The following is a 17,274-nucleotide window of genomic DNA, read 5'->3' as shown; positions in this document are numbered from 1 at the left end:
GAAGTATAAATCCTCATCCTTATTGTTTAGAATATTAATAATAAAATGTTAGGCAGTTAAACAGCCGGATTAATAAATTATTCGTAATTTAAATAAATAATAAAATGTATATTTTTTTCTATAAGTATATTTTGAAATGTTTATACTTTATATTTTTAAATTTCTTACTGTCAACATATTATTTTTGAAATATTTTTAAATAAGATTGATCATTGAGGCTAATTTTTTTGTGAGAATGGCAATGAATGAATAAAGGGGTCAAGAACACTTTGTTTGCCAAATGTAATGGCAATTATGTATTAATAAAATATAATAATTTATTCACGTGTTTTAAATAATAAATTACTCTAAATATTTCAGATATCCCCTTGTTGAGTTGACTCATTGTATATTGTGACATCCCATGGGCCATGGTTTGCTCCGGAATATGAATATTAATTTTTCATTATAATTTTTCTTTCATTTTTCTTTTTTATTAATCAAAATAATTGCATTTGATATAAAAATTCGACACCAGAGAGTTCTTGGCATCGCTATCTGGGATAGTATAGTATACATATAAATAAACGTTTCCAAATCGATACTTCAAGGTTTAAAATTAAAAATTAAAAAAATTAAATTAAAATAAAAAAAAAACAATTCCAATGAAACGAAAACCGTTACAGGTTTCTTCATCATAAAATATTGGCATTGTTCACCATTGACAATGACAATTAGGACACAATGAGATGTATTTAAAGTGTATCGGCGCCAAAAAAGACACGCATCTGATCTGAATTCTCAATGGTTCCAAATATTGTGATCAAAGAAAAGAAAGCTATACATGCTTTTTATGTGATTACTGTACTCCCGAGCGTATTTAGGGGGGCGCTTTACGCAGGAAGTCGAAGATACATTTTGTGATCCCTGAAATATTGGGCATGAGCCATACTCATGGCCACAAGTGAATTATAAGTTGTGTGGGCCAAAGGGGTGATCGGTTCATTTAAACACTCAGTCTCGGTACTTTATTGGATTGGAATTCAGTTAAAGTTCGTGTGTATGTATTTATTTTCAAGCGGTATTTATTTTTTATTATTTAATTTATATCTATCTGGTGTTTAAAGAGTCTTACGGTTTTTTCCTTTAGTAAAATCACACGCTTAAATAATGGCTGATCCGGATGTAGATTGGTTGATGGATGATGACACGACCGTAGAAGAATCTGCTAATGCGGTCGATGGAGACAATTATGAAAACACACAGGAAGTCGGAGCGGTAAAAGAGGTTGAAGCACCAAAACCGCCCGCAGAATGGCGGAAGACTTATAAGCTCGCTGTGAGTAACTCAACAATATATTATTTTTAACTACGATTGACTGCAGTTAAACGCGGTTTAGTTTTCACTTGAATGTTCTACATTTCAGAATATTTTCATCGATTTGATTTACATATACGGTTGCATTTAAAATTATCTCGGTTAAATATTATTTTATCACTTCGAACGATGAAATTAAACAATCGCTCGTCAATATCAAATAGGTTAATCAATTGTATTAATTAGTTTAAAAATTATATGTTTGCATGTCACGACTATAGTCGTATATATGTTACAGTTAAGGTATTGAATTTCGTTATTTTATGAAATAATTAGGTAGGTCATGAATTACTTACAAATGTTAGTCAAAGTATGAAATCATACATGAAAATTATACTTTAAATAGTTTTATTCATAGAATATCCAGTTATTCAATACAATTTTAGTTTGGTAAATGTTAAAGTATATAATACATAAAAATTTTATTTATTTTAAATTTAATTAATTATTTATTTGTACATGCAATGCTACTGTAGAGACAGATAAACCAAAACTGAACACGTGTGACTGTAAGACTATTACTAAACTTTAAACCTTACTAATTTTATTGACAATCTTAATAATAATACATGTACTATAATAATTTTATCTATCACGATAAACGTACATGAATATTGCAGTCTCTGACAACAAGAATGTCAATTTTATCTAATTTATTGCTATGATGGACAGTAAAATAATGATATTGCAGATGTATGAATGTATCGATTTAGACACATTAACGAATTAATGCCAGAGAATGTATAAAATAACTAGTTAAAGTATAAATTATATAGATTACACCTACACGTTTTAGTTATTTTATATAATGATCTAGTTATTTTACAAACTAATTCAATACTTTAACTATAACATATGTATACATCATATACTGGCCTGATCGGACAGTATTAATTGTAATATTAATAATAGAGGTCGGAAAAATTATAGATCGGTATTGTAAAACAGGCTATTAGAAACGAATAAGTGGAATATTTTAGTCGTCTGAGATTTATCGTGATAATTTAACGTCCGATTGCAGATCGAGGAAAAGGATGCGCGCAAGCTCTTCAGGCACTGGGCCCGACCGACCAGGCTTCAGTACAAAATGCTGTACGATTACCAGCACAACTACTACGACGACTACATAAGGTACATGGACAGGCGTCAACGGGGTCTTTACGATCCAAAACCGGAGCCCCAGACGTGGGAAGAACGTGTGCTCAGGACGTGCACCAAGGACGGTCACCGACTATCGTCCACTGACTTCCCACTGGTCAAATCCAAGCTCAACGACTACATCGTTATACCGTCCGTTTGCCGCGCCGACCACGACAAGCATTATTATTATAGACAGTACTACGACCAGCTTATCGGAACACCATGGTAAGCAGTTTTTTCAACCTATAAGTATTTTTTCCAGATGTATAAATAACAATGATTGAATTACAATTTAATTTAAAAAAAATTTCGTTTTTTGTACAAATAATTTGATCGGTAGCTATTGATTGATTACCTAATACCTTTTTATTGCAAATCACATAAATAAATTACTTATTATTTGCTATTGAGTTCTGAAAAAAAATTTATACATTTCTATTTCATCTATAATAATATATATATATATATATATTTTTAATATTTCATCAATTATTTATTAATAATCTTATTTTGTATATTTAATTTGCTTACATTTTTGTACTTTTAAAATGTATACTTTATTCGCTTGTTACATAAATAAAGAACCTTTAAAATAAAAACGAAATACTCAGAATTAGATTCATGGTAAGTGTTTACATGTACCAAACAATTTTATGACTAACATAAAACTTATTTGTATAGTACTCAAATATAACTAATCTGAGTATATTTTTTACATCTTGTACGGATATTGTTTAGGTAAACATCTCACAAATGTTTTATTTATATTTATTTTTTCCTTTTTTTAATTTTATTTTTCAATAAATGAATATTTGTGCAATGCGTATACTAAGAAAAAATGTTTTAGATTTACTATATTGAGCAGGATTTAATTATTTTATTTTAATATTTCAGGGTTACATTGTCAACACTAGGACGCAATCCTAATTTCTTAGACGTACCACGGCCAACCATCAAAGACCGACTGCACGCTCAAAATATCTAATCTCAAATTTTTAAATACAATAACAACTTAGACTTAAAACAAAATCTGCTGTATTATACACACATAGAACCACCAAGCAATAAAACTGAATTCTTCATCTTATTTAGTGTTTTATGAATTAAATACCCGTACACACTTAAAATTTTGACTTTTCAATCGATTCTATATTGTACCATGGCATACAATATAGTACATATACAAATTATATTATATTTATGTTAACTTATATTTACAAAGAATTGATTGATGCCATCATGTGTTCAAATAAGTTATAATGAATTTAATTGTTTTATTTGGTCCGGGATTGATGTTTGATATTATATTATATGATTCTACATGCAAAATATGCGTTTATTATTCAACACGCATTTCTGGGTTCAAATTTTACAAAACAAACTAATTGACACGTTCAATAAACTAGAACTGTTATGTTGAACAGTTTAAGTAAACAAAACAATAAATAAACGTAAATAAAATTACTTTATACTCGATATGTTTTGATTTTTATTTTTCTCAGGAGAAAAATATATAGCTACACAAAGCATTATATACATACTACTCTTTGCTGCTATTTCTGTTGTTGCTGGTACGGGTTTTATAATATTGTTTTACGTGAAACGTTAAATACCGGCTCGTATGATATAATTCACAGCAGCATTTTATATATAAGATTTAAATATATAATAAAGAAGTATTATGAAAATAACGTTATGCAGTTCAATAAAAAATTCTTGACTATTTAATATATTTCGACTATTCATTACACAACACAATATAATTTTTCACTCGTGGCATTAGACCGTTAACACAATTAAACAAAAAAATACGTGATCGAAAAGATAGTACAGTATTTACATGACTTAATATTATAATGCCGATTTGAACACGATATTAAGTCGTACACTGTGTACATGTATTAAACATTTTTAACCGACGTCGAACACCGCGTATTATTATAATAATATCCGTTGTAAAATATGTATTCCTAGAACTAAATACAAATGCAAAATAAAAGAAGACGAAGGAGTATAAGAAACCGAACACAATTCGACGCCGTTGACGTATAAGTCTACCGATTTCGTTATCGGTAAAAAAAAAACCAGTACAATATTTAAAAGAAAAAAAAAACGATACCGGGTAAAATAAATTACTAAACCTATGTTTGAAGTACATATATATGTATATTATTACGTACTTTAGTTTACCAGGTATTAATCAGCACGCATACGTTAAATGTATTACGCTACTAATGCCGAATTATCAAATTACAATACAATATGTATCAGCGCGTACAGAAAAAATTATTTCGGGAGAAGTTTTAGTTTCATAATTATATGATTAATATATCATTTTTACTATTTTATAAAAACATGTTTAATAATTTTCCTGAATTTCGGTAGAGGTTTGAACCCCTGCCCCTCCATGAATACACGTTTGATATGTATCAATATATATATATATATATATGACATGAAAATAAATAAATAAATAAGACTTCAGGTGAGAGTACAATACAAGAAGTACGTAAATACACATTATGTGTTATATATGCAGCGTGAAAAACGAATGTGGTCCGCCACGCGCGTATATAGTATACATAATGTATATTCTGTTCGATAAACTATAGGTATTATTGTTGTCGCTGTGGTTTTTAATCGGTTTTTATTGATTGCGTTAGAACGACACCTTCTTGGATGACTTCTTCTTGAATGAGCTGACCGACTCAGTGAGCGCCTCGTTGTCCGCGAACAGCGCTCTCAGATTGGCCGACCGCAGCTGCCGAGCCGCGTCCCGTTCCACGATGCCGTCTAACTCGTTCTGAATGTCCACCAGACGAGCCTTGGACTTGCGAGCCCTAGCCGCGGCCGCCAGTTCGTCCGCGGACCGCTCATCCTCTGCGTCCTGCAACTGCGCCTTGAACGCGGCCGACCGTCGGTTCTTGGCTTGCTGTTCCGCCGCGGCCACCACGTCTTCCGCGTCCTGGTAGAACGACTTGGTGCGCTTCTTGAATATCTCCTGCTCCAGCGCCTCCTGCGACCTGCTGTTCAGGCCTACCGAGTCCAGTACCTTGTCCGTGTAGTTGAGACGCGCCCTCGGCCTGCCGTCCGTCCCGAACCCGTTGAACGCCGACTCGAACTCCTTCTCCAGCGAGGCCGTCCGCGCGGCCGCCGCCTTGGCAGCCCGAGCCTTACGCATCGCTGACACCTGCGTATCGTACATCATCGTGAAGTGTATTGAAAACTTATTTACATTATAAGGCGCTGAGGTGATGGAGAGAGACCGCTGCAAGGATTTGTGGTATACGTGGAAGAACATGGTCCATGGCACAGTATAAGCGTGTATTGTGGTGCGTGTGCAAAAGGGATATGAAATATCTGGTGTCGAGGAGATGGAAAATAAGATTTCTTAAAAGTACGTCGAACACATGGGCGCCCGCAGGAAATTTATCAGGGGGGAGGGTATAATTAAATCAAAAACCAAAAAATATATTAAAAATTTATTCTTAGCAAACAATAAAATATGTCAGAATTATATACACTTTAGTAGTTATTAAATAAAAACTGAAATCTTCGCAATTTTTCAATTGCAAATCTTGATATTAACTGTTCAATTAATTTTTCCAGGGTGAAGGGGCAAATGCCCCATCTTACCCCCCTACTCTGGGCGCCCATGGTTGAACTAAATTATAACTGGAATCGGTTACGAAAATATATTGTACAGGTGGTTTTCGTTGCTTATAAAATTTGGAGGGGTTGACGAGATTGATTGAGACGTGTGAAATACGAACTAACAACTAATATAAACATGATTAACTGTGTTATGACAGTACATTTTCTGGGGTTGGAGATATAAAAGGAGATATTGATGGATTAATTCATCCACTCCTCGAGTATTTTAGTAGTTCCTTAAAATCATTGTCGTATTCCCCTGAATATGTATTAAAAAAATACATTACTGTACTGTATATGACTTGTTCAATACTATCACTAATATTGTCACGAAATATTTTTTTGGATGTTTTAGCGCTCACATAGGTTATATCAATGTCCCAATTAAAAATCGAAAGGATCCAAAAATCTCTCAATTTGAAATTAAATTTTAAAAAAACCTCAAATTTGATAAGTTATGAACATTGTATAATTTTAAGACTGAATCGTTGAAAAAACGCTATTCATATAAATACAACGTAAAGTATTTGTCACTCACTTCCTGTTAGTGGTGATACACACAAGGACTTATAGTTTTTAACTAACCATTTTTATTTTTTTGTTGTTTCATAAAGTTATTAAGTAGAATGTTATTATTTTCTAGTTCTAGTCACTTACTTACATACTTCAACATGTGTTAATATCATTTGTCTTATCATAATGTTCTATAGACAATTTCGCTATACATTTTTAAATTTTTTAATTCACGCAGTTGTAAGGGATTAAAGTCTTTCCCCATGAAAAATGAATTTCTTCCACTTGCATACAATTGATCGATAGTCATCAAAACCGCATACTTACCGTTCGTTACCGCACATTTTACATCGTCTAATACCGCATATATTTATTTTATTGTTAAAAAAGGAAATTTGAAAGGTCGATAGTTCAAAACCACACATATTTGGTTAATAGTTCCTTTCTCTCTGCACACTTTGAATGTAGGTACAGTTTACTTTTCCGGTTTTGTATGAGTCCCACACAAAAATTTTTTTTTATCCTGGGACCTACTTGGGGTGATGTTGCAAGCAAATCGGAGGATATTTTCGTTTTTAACTGTTCGAGCCAGTGACCCCGCTTGGTCTCAAGGTGTACTCATGTCATTTTAGATAAATGTATACGTAATTGATATGTATATATAAATTTGTGCGGTATTGAATGGTTTAATTTGGTAAAAATATGCGGGATTAAGATATAAAAGTATGCGATTTTGAACGATGACCTTTTTTTGAGAGTGTACAGTTATGAACGACCCCCACAATTGGCATGGTATGACGATGTTTAATTAATTAGCTTATCCTAATTAAAATCCTATATTAGGGGTTTACATTTTAGTTATATTATTTACTATTATGCCATTCAATATAAATCTATAATTATTGTATTATTTATATTATATTTAGGTAATACCAATATTTATTATAATATTTTTTATGAATACGAACTATTAAAAAATTAATTTGATTTTATCATTTTTGTAAATATTAAAAAATTTTATGATTTATATTCATTCTTATCGTACTGCGATAAATTCATAAAAATATTTCCTGTGGATGAAATTTACTATATGAACACAACAATATATTAATATAAAACGAACACAACAATGTATCCTAGTACGATAAAATTACCAACATTATTTGAGATAAAATTATATCATGATCATAGGTAGTATATTTTAGTATTTTAATAATCATAGTAATGAATATTAATTAAATTAAAGAAACAAAATTGTATTAAGTGATGTACGTTAATGGCATTTTAATTAAATTACCATTATTAAGTCGAATTACATATTTTTAAGTTGTAATATTATTATGAATTAAGTTACAAAAAAAAAACTGTCATTGCAATAAAATAACGAATTAATAATTTAACTAATAAATCATATACTATAGCTAAACGCGTAAACACGTATAGCTAAATTAATAAAAAAAACGTTTAAACTTAAAGTTATAGTTTTACAGAAATATATATTTTAACATATAAATATGTCTAGATCGACATTTTCGTAAATAACCTTTTAATATTTTCAAATGCATATTTTGGCACACATTTATAGAATATTGTTATCCTACATTATTTTTATATCTATTTACATAGTTTGTTAACGTTATGATCGAAGGCAAATACTTCACTAATAATAATAATAATAATGACAGTCAAATATAATTATTTATCTATATTTTCTATGTTATACCTACATATTTAAAACGAAATATAGTGGTTACTAAACCAGGATTATATTTACTCAAAATATTACCTAACAAACATTTATCACTAATCGTGGAAAGACGCATAAGATCTAAAAATCAGTTCACTATACCGAAAAACCTCCATTCGATATTATATTAGTATGTTTTCATTTTTTAGTCAAATCTAGGTATAGGTATACTTTTATTTTGAATACTAAAATTGTTTAAATAATTGATTAACTTTCTAAAATCAATACCCAAGTAATAACATAAAATATTTGGTGACATTTAAGAAAAAGATCACAATAAATATTTAAAAATGTAACATCATTCTGAATTTTAGAAAATAATAATAAGTATTTATTAGATGGTATAAAACTATTTGTTAAGAGTTTATTCATGTTTCATATTTTTTGTTTAATTATAAATATACTAAAGTGCATTTTAATATTATAAAATATATTATATTTTGTTCTATACCATAACTATTACTATTATAGTTAACATACTTATAGGTACTTTTATACTTAAATAATAGTATAAAATTATCATACAAGTCACCACATAGAAATATATCTGTAAAATGTTTGTAAATTTGCATCCCTATTTCGATGCAAACCATTCTTTGATTATTTTTACTCCCATATAAATGTTTTAAAAAGAATAATGCCAAAAATAGATGTTAAAAATACTTATCGGACTTTATATACTTTGACATCCTTTTATTTTGGGCAGACTCCAAGGTGTAAATTATACGTTTTTCTATGATCTAGTTATCTAACCTTCTTTATTATCAATTCAAAATTTACTTAAGGGCCTATAGTATGTGAGCCCTGAATCACATAACATTTTTTTTATTTTAAGTAACTTATAAGGTTTAGAAAAAGTTAAGAGAAAAACCAATTTAATATAATATAATTATATTTTCTTTAATATTTGTTGGTATAAAAAAACGTTGACCTAGCACGTGCCTAGTTTGGAATTTATTAGTAATAAAATGTTTAAATGATGTAATAAAATAAAACGGAGTAAAAAAAATAATTAAAAAACATTGAAGATAATTTTGTATCCTAAGTACGATGCATATTATAAAATATAATAGTAAATTTATGCTTAGAAACTCGTCCTATTATACATGAATATACGAACAATATTAGGTATTTAGAAGATAAATTATTTAATTTAACGATGGATAAAATTATCATTAAATTACATTTAATTTAATTCTGATTGAATACTCAATATTTACTTCAACATTAAATTAAATGGATTTAAATTATTTTTTAATTTTAATTAATTGCTTAGAATATTTTAACGAATACTATAAACAATAATGTATTCACAAATACATAGTTAGCTATTTATAAAGTAAAACATGAGTTCTAAGAATATTAAAATGTTTTATATATCTAAAAGGAATGCAATATTTAGTTACTATTATTTATAATTTTACTAGGAGCTATTGTTTATTATATTTTATTTATTATGTCTCATTGTTTAGATTGTAAATCAAATTGTCATACTAATATACTTAACGAATAGTATTGATTACTATAGTAACTTCTTAGCTATTTAAAGTTTAAATACAAACTTAAATAAATAAAACAATGATTTTTTTTTTTTATAAAGCTTAAAATATATATTAATAGCTAACTAAAAATAATATACAACTAAAGTTTGAATAAAAACATAAAATAAATATCATTAGAGATATTTTCTGTTTTAACTTTTGAGTAACAAAGACATTACATTTAATAAACCTACTTATTATTTCTAAAAAAAATTTTATTTCTATTTATAAATTGTATAAAATTAACCTGACTAGTAAAAAAATGTCTTTCTACAATTAAATAAATATAATTATATTGCAATTTTAACATAATACCCACATAATTATTTATGAATCACGTTATAAAATAAAAATAATTTTATTTTATACTAAGGCATTGTATATTCATGTAAATTAAAATTAATAGTAATGATAATTTTAAAATTAAACTATTAACAACAATTAAACGAAGTTATGCAAAATGTCCAAAATATATTATTTTAAATTTGTTAAAATAGATTTGAATTAGCTTTTTTTAAAAATTGTATTTACAGTTATTCAGTTAAAACAAATTATGTTGATTAGAGTTTTTTTATTTACCAATATTTTCTTTGTCTTGCGTAAAGTTATTAATTATTATTTTTTATTGCCGTGCGAAAATGGTAAAAATTAAAAATTTTGTTTTTGGTTATTTGATTATAAACATATTATGTTTTGAGATTTAACCTATTGTTTTGAGTTTTGTTACAAAATTATTATTTAATAATTAATCGTATTGCTTTTGAGCTGTGAGTTATGAGTATATAGTTATGAAGTGTCGATAAAAATCATTCGAAGCACAAACTGAGACCACTTATTGCATGTCAAAATCATTACTTCAATGCATTGCATTACTGGTCTGTGGTATATATATATTTTATAATTTAATGCAACGACGTTATTTTGTTGTATTCCTCGCATATTTGGATCAACGGTGCTTGTCCGTTTTCCAACCCCATCGACAAAACGTTTTAACCGAAACCCAGAAACCCTATTCTCTGTCGTTTCCGAGGAATGAAAAAATAAACCACACAACCCTCGTGCCCAGGTCTCTCAAATTATTCGATGAACGGACCTACGATACGGACAACTGCTTTACCTCTTGTTCAAATTCGTCGTCGGGCAACGACAGCCTCGAGTCGGATTCGCTGCGCCGCGAACGGATCGGCGACGAGGACCTGTACTCCTCGAAAGCCGAAGGTGACCCGGACGATCCGAAGAAGCTCTTGGGACTGCTCTCGAACAATCCGCTACCGGGCTTGGACGCGGCCGGCGTGGCCGTACCGCCGTAATACTTGCGGTCCAGATGGTCCATCATGGGCTTGTAATAGCCCTCACCGATGTTATAGTTGCAATCGTATACCCGGGTCCGGGGACGGCTCAACAATGTCCGTTTTTCCGACATACTGCAAACACCGCGCAGAAATATTAAAAAAAAAAAAAAATTAATACTAAGTTATAATATTGTTATTGTTAATACTATGTGGTTATAATACAATACAATTTATAATCCGTTTGTGATCGAGTGATATGCGTCGAGTAAAATGTTGTTAAAAAACGAATTGACAGGAATGTTCAGAAACACTATACTTGTAAATGATGATAAAAAATAAAATATATACAATTAGCAATTGGTAATCGAACGATTATATGTCTAATAATTTAACGAATTAGACACGACGTAATTGGCCAATTTTTTTTCCGGTACACAAGAAAGGTGGTTTATTGTGAAGCGAGCTTTATAACATATTTGAGTTATACCAAGTTTTCAGAATAAACGGTAGATACAGTGGCGTAGCGATATGGGCAATCGAGAGGCGGCCGCCTCACAGTTTTTTTTCTTTTTTTGGGAGAGGGGGAGCAAAGCCGTATCTAAAAATTTTTTTCCGGAGGAGTCCAAAACAAGTATATTGTAATTTTATTGAATTAAGATTTTAACTTTTGATATTTGGTTAAAAATAAGACAGAAAAAGATTTAATCTTCTTTTATTAAAATTAATATCATATTTTCATATGATATTATGATATAAAATTTAAAGCAGTCAATGATTAATTAGAGCTTAAGTCGTTTTTGACTGAAAATATTTATGTTGGTATTGAAATAAATAAGTATTTTAAATATTCGTAAAATATAAAAAAAAATTCGTGAGGGACGGGGGGTCTAGACACCCTGGACCCCCCCACATACGGTCATGTGAGTGGGTGTTGACAAAATGTACTTGCCTCTGAAAATTGAAAAAGTTGAGTTCGCCACGCCACTAGGTAGATATTTCGCAAAAGTAAATTCTTGCAAAATTATCCAGGATCGGATTTTTCTAGGTCTATGTTGTCTATCATTGTTTGTGTGATTTAAAACATGATATATGTTTAATGTTAGTTTACTTATGTACTCGTAACCGTTTTGTATGGTGTCTAATTTTTTCTGCAATAATTAATTTTACAAAGTAAACTGTTAATAAAAACATGGTATGAGATATAAAAAATATTAATGAGTTGCTGAAAACATTTTTTTCTCCTAAACGTTTATACTTGACCTGTTAATTACACCTAAGTGTTTTTAACCTAAAGAGAAGGTATTTTACGCGATAATTTTTATCTAAAAAATATTGCTGTGATTAATAATTTTCTGCACGGTTTTGTTTTAAATATCTTTTTAGTTTCCATCGAGGTGTTATAAAAAATAGTACGTCATTTAATATTTATGATTGTATTTTTATGTAATGCTTTTTTCTGAAATGAAATCCTCGCGCTGTTAAATGAATTGGTCCAAAGCCAATATTTATGGCCATTTATACCAGACGGTTTTTTGAAAATGGTGGAGAATTATGTTTTAATTCATTCAATTAATTAAACAGTTAAAAATAAATTACAATATAATTTAATACAATTCATAAAAACTGAGTGATAGTAATTGTTAAAAAAATATTGATTTTATGTATTAGTTTTCAATCTTGTGACTTACTTCGAACTAGGAATGTGTAAATGTGATATGTGAAGTAAACTAGTTATTTTCATGAGCTTTGAGTCAGCAAATCTTTTACACCAAATGCAATTTCAGCAAAACTTTACTCAATATATTTATTTTTTATGTATAGTAAATATTTGAGTACTTTCGTCTTTTAATCTATTTAATCCAGGAAAATACAATTATTTTATTTGATATAATTTTATTGACTATATAAAACTAAATGAAAGCAACCAATAAATCGTACATATTTTTTTTTTTTTAACTTAATTTAATGTATTTTGTTTAAGAGTTTGAAGTAATATAAAGTCCATCGAATTATTTTAATCGTATAACAATATGAATCAGTAAAAATATTTAATTAAGGTTAATTTATACCAAAATAAAGAAAACATAGTTAAAACATAGATTATATCATTACATTAAATGGCAATCTAAAATAACTGCCAAATTCATAAGAAATGCAATATTATAATAATGGGTTTTAATTATTGTAAATTTGAAATCTATATATTATTTTATCAACAGTAAAAAATGTATGATGTAATTAGACATAACTGTTCAAAATAATTATAAGAAATTATATTTGATAAAACTGCAACATTTAAATTTGACATTTTTTAATTCATAACTTGATATTTTTTTTAGTTGTAAGTACTAAGATATGAATAAAACTATATTTAAAAAAATCTAGACAGACCAACAAGAAATTTATTCAAAAAATTAAGTTTTTAACGAATAAAATAATTATAAAGAAAACGCATTTTATAATACTAAATAACTAGTTATTTATTTCTATGCAAAAAAGTAATTTACAAAATTAATTACAACATTGAATTATAACTTAAATTTAATAAGTAATAATATAATTATAAGGAGTTAATAATTCAATTATTAGTATACATTTTTATTTTTAAGATAAATCCTATTAAATAACTTATAATTTTCTATAATATTCCATTGGTTTTGTTGTAAGTAATTTTTTCTAGTTTAAGTTTTTATTAAATCATTGGTATTGTAGTCTTTTTATTCTTTTAATAAGTTGGCTATTTTTATATACTCGAATTATAACATTGGCAATGAAAATAAAATGAAATGGCTCGTACTCGCTGTACTAAATTTATTAAATTTAATGAATTATAATAATTATATTTTGAATGTAGAAATTCATCGATATTGATTTAGATAATAATTTGTATATGGTTGATTTGTGAAGATGCAATATTTATTAGTCACAATGATTAAAGTTGATCAGTGTAAAGATTGAAACTGTAAATTACATAAGTAATCTTATTATAATGATGGGTATTTTGTTACGATTAATATTGGCCATAATTTTCTACTTAATGGGAATGTATTGAAATAATCAGTCTATTGATTAAAAGAAAGTGTATAACTTACAGAAAAAATAATGATAATCATTTTGTCGTAAAATAAAAATATCTTATCAAAAGTTGAAGAGGTTCTTATTTTAAGAAAAAATTGGATTGGTACGAGAAGATCTGTGTCACATTTATTATGATTTAAAAGTTAATATCTTTTAAGAATCTCTTAAATTTATAGTAATAATAATAATAGATAATAATAGTAAATAGTTAAACAATATATTTTTTCCAAGGTTATAAATGGCTTACGTGCTATATTTTGTCCTATTATTATTTAGTGTATTAAAATAATATTATAGTCTCATGCGGTGTTTATTTTTATATGATATCTATAAAATTATAAGTATCGAAAATATTTCTAGTAGGGTATTACTATCTCAATATTTGGTTTCTTGAGAAAAAACCTATTACTTTTATAGTATTGTTTACCATTTTATACTATCAAAAAATATTTTCTTTACTATAAAAAGTAATGATATATCTTAATTAGATACATACACAACTTGAATACTTTGTTATATTTACTAAAAAACTTACAACATTAGACTTAAAATATTATTTTACTGTATTATATATAATTAATATGGTATTTAAGTAACAAGATTATATGAGTCAACAGAAATACACACAAATACAATTATTGAATTTGGATTAGTATGTGTGTATTAATGTATTATTACTGCGGAGCAAATAACTTAAGTTTAAATTTCTAAAAATGTAAACTTATTAACACGTTGAATGATGTGAATTTGCAAAATAAAATAATAAAGAGTAACTTATTAACGTTAAAAATGTGTTTATGGTTTAATAAACAAAACTGTAACCTGTACAATCGTACAATACTAACTTAACAATAACAATAAGTCAATAAAGAAGAATCGGACATGATAAAGAAATCAGAGATTGCAGAGGGTATTAGACATATTTGTACATTTTGTTTTGTTCGTTTCAATACAATAAGACACAATTTTATTTTCGGTTTTATATATTTAAAAGTAATCAAAAATTATTGTTTTTGAAATTTTTTGAATCAAACTGTGTCTATGACATTTTTAAATTGTGCTTGTTATAAAAAAAAAAAAATAATAACAAATGCAGTGTAAAATATGGTGTTTCTATTAAAGTGAAACGTTTTCGTAATAACAATTACGAATTGTGGAAAGATGGATATGAGATTTAAAAATCTATTTAATATCTAAATAATAATACTATTTTCCGCACCTTTGAAGAACGGCAAAATATAAATACTCTGAATAATAGTCTAGGTTCCATGAGCTACGCAAAAATAGATGCTCGTTAAAAAATAATATTCAGTCGATTTCATTGTTTTTCTTTGTATCGCCACTGCTGCTAGTCATTGAGAAATTTTAATGGGCGATTATTTCTTCTATACCATGCGCGTGTAAACGCGCTTGGCCTACATCGCGTAGCTCTGGTGCGCACCAGTACGCGTCAACATTGTCGGACTACACTTGGTGCGTTGTACGGCGGTGGTGCGGTGACGTCGATGTTTCCGAGGGAAGGTATTCTGCAGTAGTACATTTTGTACATTTGTACATTTTTATAAATGGACGAGAAACCCGGCAAAACAAACTGTTTGAGCATTTTGCACGGACGGTGTACAAGAAGGGCGCCCTCCGTAACGGACGAGGTGTCCGGGGTACGCTCGCGGTGTACTCGATCGCGTCACTGCAGACGTTATATTTATACGACGATGACGACAACGTACGAGGTATGACGAACAACGATAGTAATAATAGTACAATTGATCGCCCGGCGTGTCACGAGCGACGGTAATAATACTACCGCACGTATGTAAATTCGTAGGTGGTCATTTATGAGGCCGTTCGCGTCTGGACCGACATTATAAAAATTGTCGATTGAATCGTTACAATGGCCGTCGACTCGACTGCGGAAACAACGAGTACATTTTGAGTACATTGATTATCGGACGCGTGCATAATAACATAGCCGTATTGTATTGTACGATATTCGCGTGAAAAAATCGCGTAAGGTCGTCGTCGATCGTTTCGGACGAGATCGGACGACCGGCGGTGCGCGCGCGCGACTTGACCCGGAAAGTTTGCCAAACGCGTCCGAATTTATAGTCCGGCAGCGGTGTGTCCGAAATGCTATTTTTACACGCACACGTACACACGCGCACGTACCGCGTACGGAAAGGCGAAGAAAATAAAATACAAATACATAATATGCGCATAACACATATTGTATACAACGTATAGTCCTTCGACCTTTTCGGCCGACTTGTCGGTGCGAAAAAACGTGCACCGCGATACGTGGAACCCGTTTTATTCCACCTTTACGGACTTTCACGGTCGCACCCCGCGAACCGAGAACACGGGACGACGCGGCGACATTCAGTTCCGCCGAGTGTTTACAAAACAAGACAATCGGTCCGCGGTTACAAACGGTCAAATAACAACATCCCAATATGATCAACAATAAATAATAACAACAACAGCAACAGCAATAGCGTGTACGAACAATTTGCACTCACCTTGCGAAGGAAATTGCGATGGGATAACCGAAGAACACGAAAAGTTGATTGACGTCTGCGCACGGCTAAGGTTCGCGGTGGTTAGCAAAACGTGTTTTCCGCGACGGATTCGATGGACGAAATGGCACTGCGTTACGCGTAGGTACCCTTACGCGTCCTTCGCCCCGCTCCGGCGGCCGGCCGTTTGACGCGGTGCCAACGAATTCGTACGGCACTGTAGGCACCGCACCGCCGACCGCGGTCGCGTTGCAAAACAAACGCCCCTCGGCGGACCAGCTCGGATTTCGCGTGGCATCCCGGTGGGCCCGCGGTGGCGTCACCGTCGGAATTCGGTACGGTTCGGATCCACGGGCACACGGACCGATGAAATGTACTGCTGAAACGTGCGTTTATCGCACACCCCAGGTCCCGAAATATACGCGTTTGCAAACGCCATC

At 30.2% G+C, this 17,274-nt stretch overlaps 2 protein-coding genes across 3 annotated transcripts; one reads left to right on the top strand and one right to left on the bottom strand.

Annotated features, from left to right (window-relative positions):
- Positions 1–931: 931 nt before the first annotated feature.
- LOC112693207 (flightin) lies at positions 932–3,583 on the top strand. Of its 2 annotated transcripts, none has more exons than XM_025568177.1 (4): positions 932–1,039; positions 1,130–1,317; positions 2,378–2,721; positions 3,391–3,583. In XM_025568177.1, exons 2-4 carry the CDS (start codon positions 1,150–1,152, stop codon positions 3,479–3,481), a joined length of 603 nt encoding a protein of 200 aa, XP_025423962.1. In that variant the 5' UTR covers positions 932–1,039; positions 1,130–1,149; the 3' UTR covers positions 3,482–3,583. The 2 variants fall into 2 exon arrangements, with proteins under 2 accessions (XP_025423962.1, XP_025423965.1); XM_025568180.1 differs by having other exon boundaries at positions 952–1,060.
- A 614-nt stretch (positions 3,584–4,197) lies between these two features.
- LOC112693206 lies at positions 4,198–17,020 on the bottom strand. Its single transcript, XM_025568176.1, has 3 exons — positions 16,838–17,020; positions 11,069–11,375; positions 4,198–5,686 (listed from the first exon to the last, which is right to left on the bottom strand). Exons 2-3 carry the CDS (start codon positions 11,372–11,374, stop codon positions 5,156–5,158), a joined length of 837 nt encoding a protein of 278 aa, XP_025423961.1. The 5' UTR covers position 11,375; positions 16,838–17,020; the 3' UTR covers positions 4,198–5,155.
- Positions 17,021–17,274: the final 254 nt, after the last annotated feature.

This window comes from Sipha flava, unplaced genomic scaffold, assembly GCF_003268045.1.
Source record: "Sipha flava isolate LNK unplaced genomic scaffold, YSA_version1 81_pilon_pilon, whole genome shotgun sequence".
Lineage (NCBI taxonomy): Eukaryota > Metazoa > Arthropoda > Insecta > Hemiptera > Aphididae > Sipha > Sipha flava.
The sequence above is the reverse complement of the archived record's forward strand: the minus strand, read 5'-3'. Positions and strand labels throughout refer to the sequence as shown.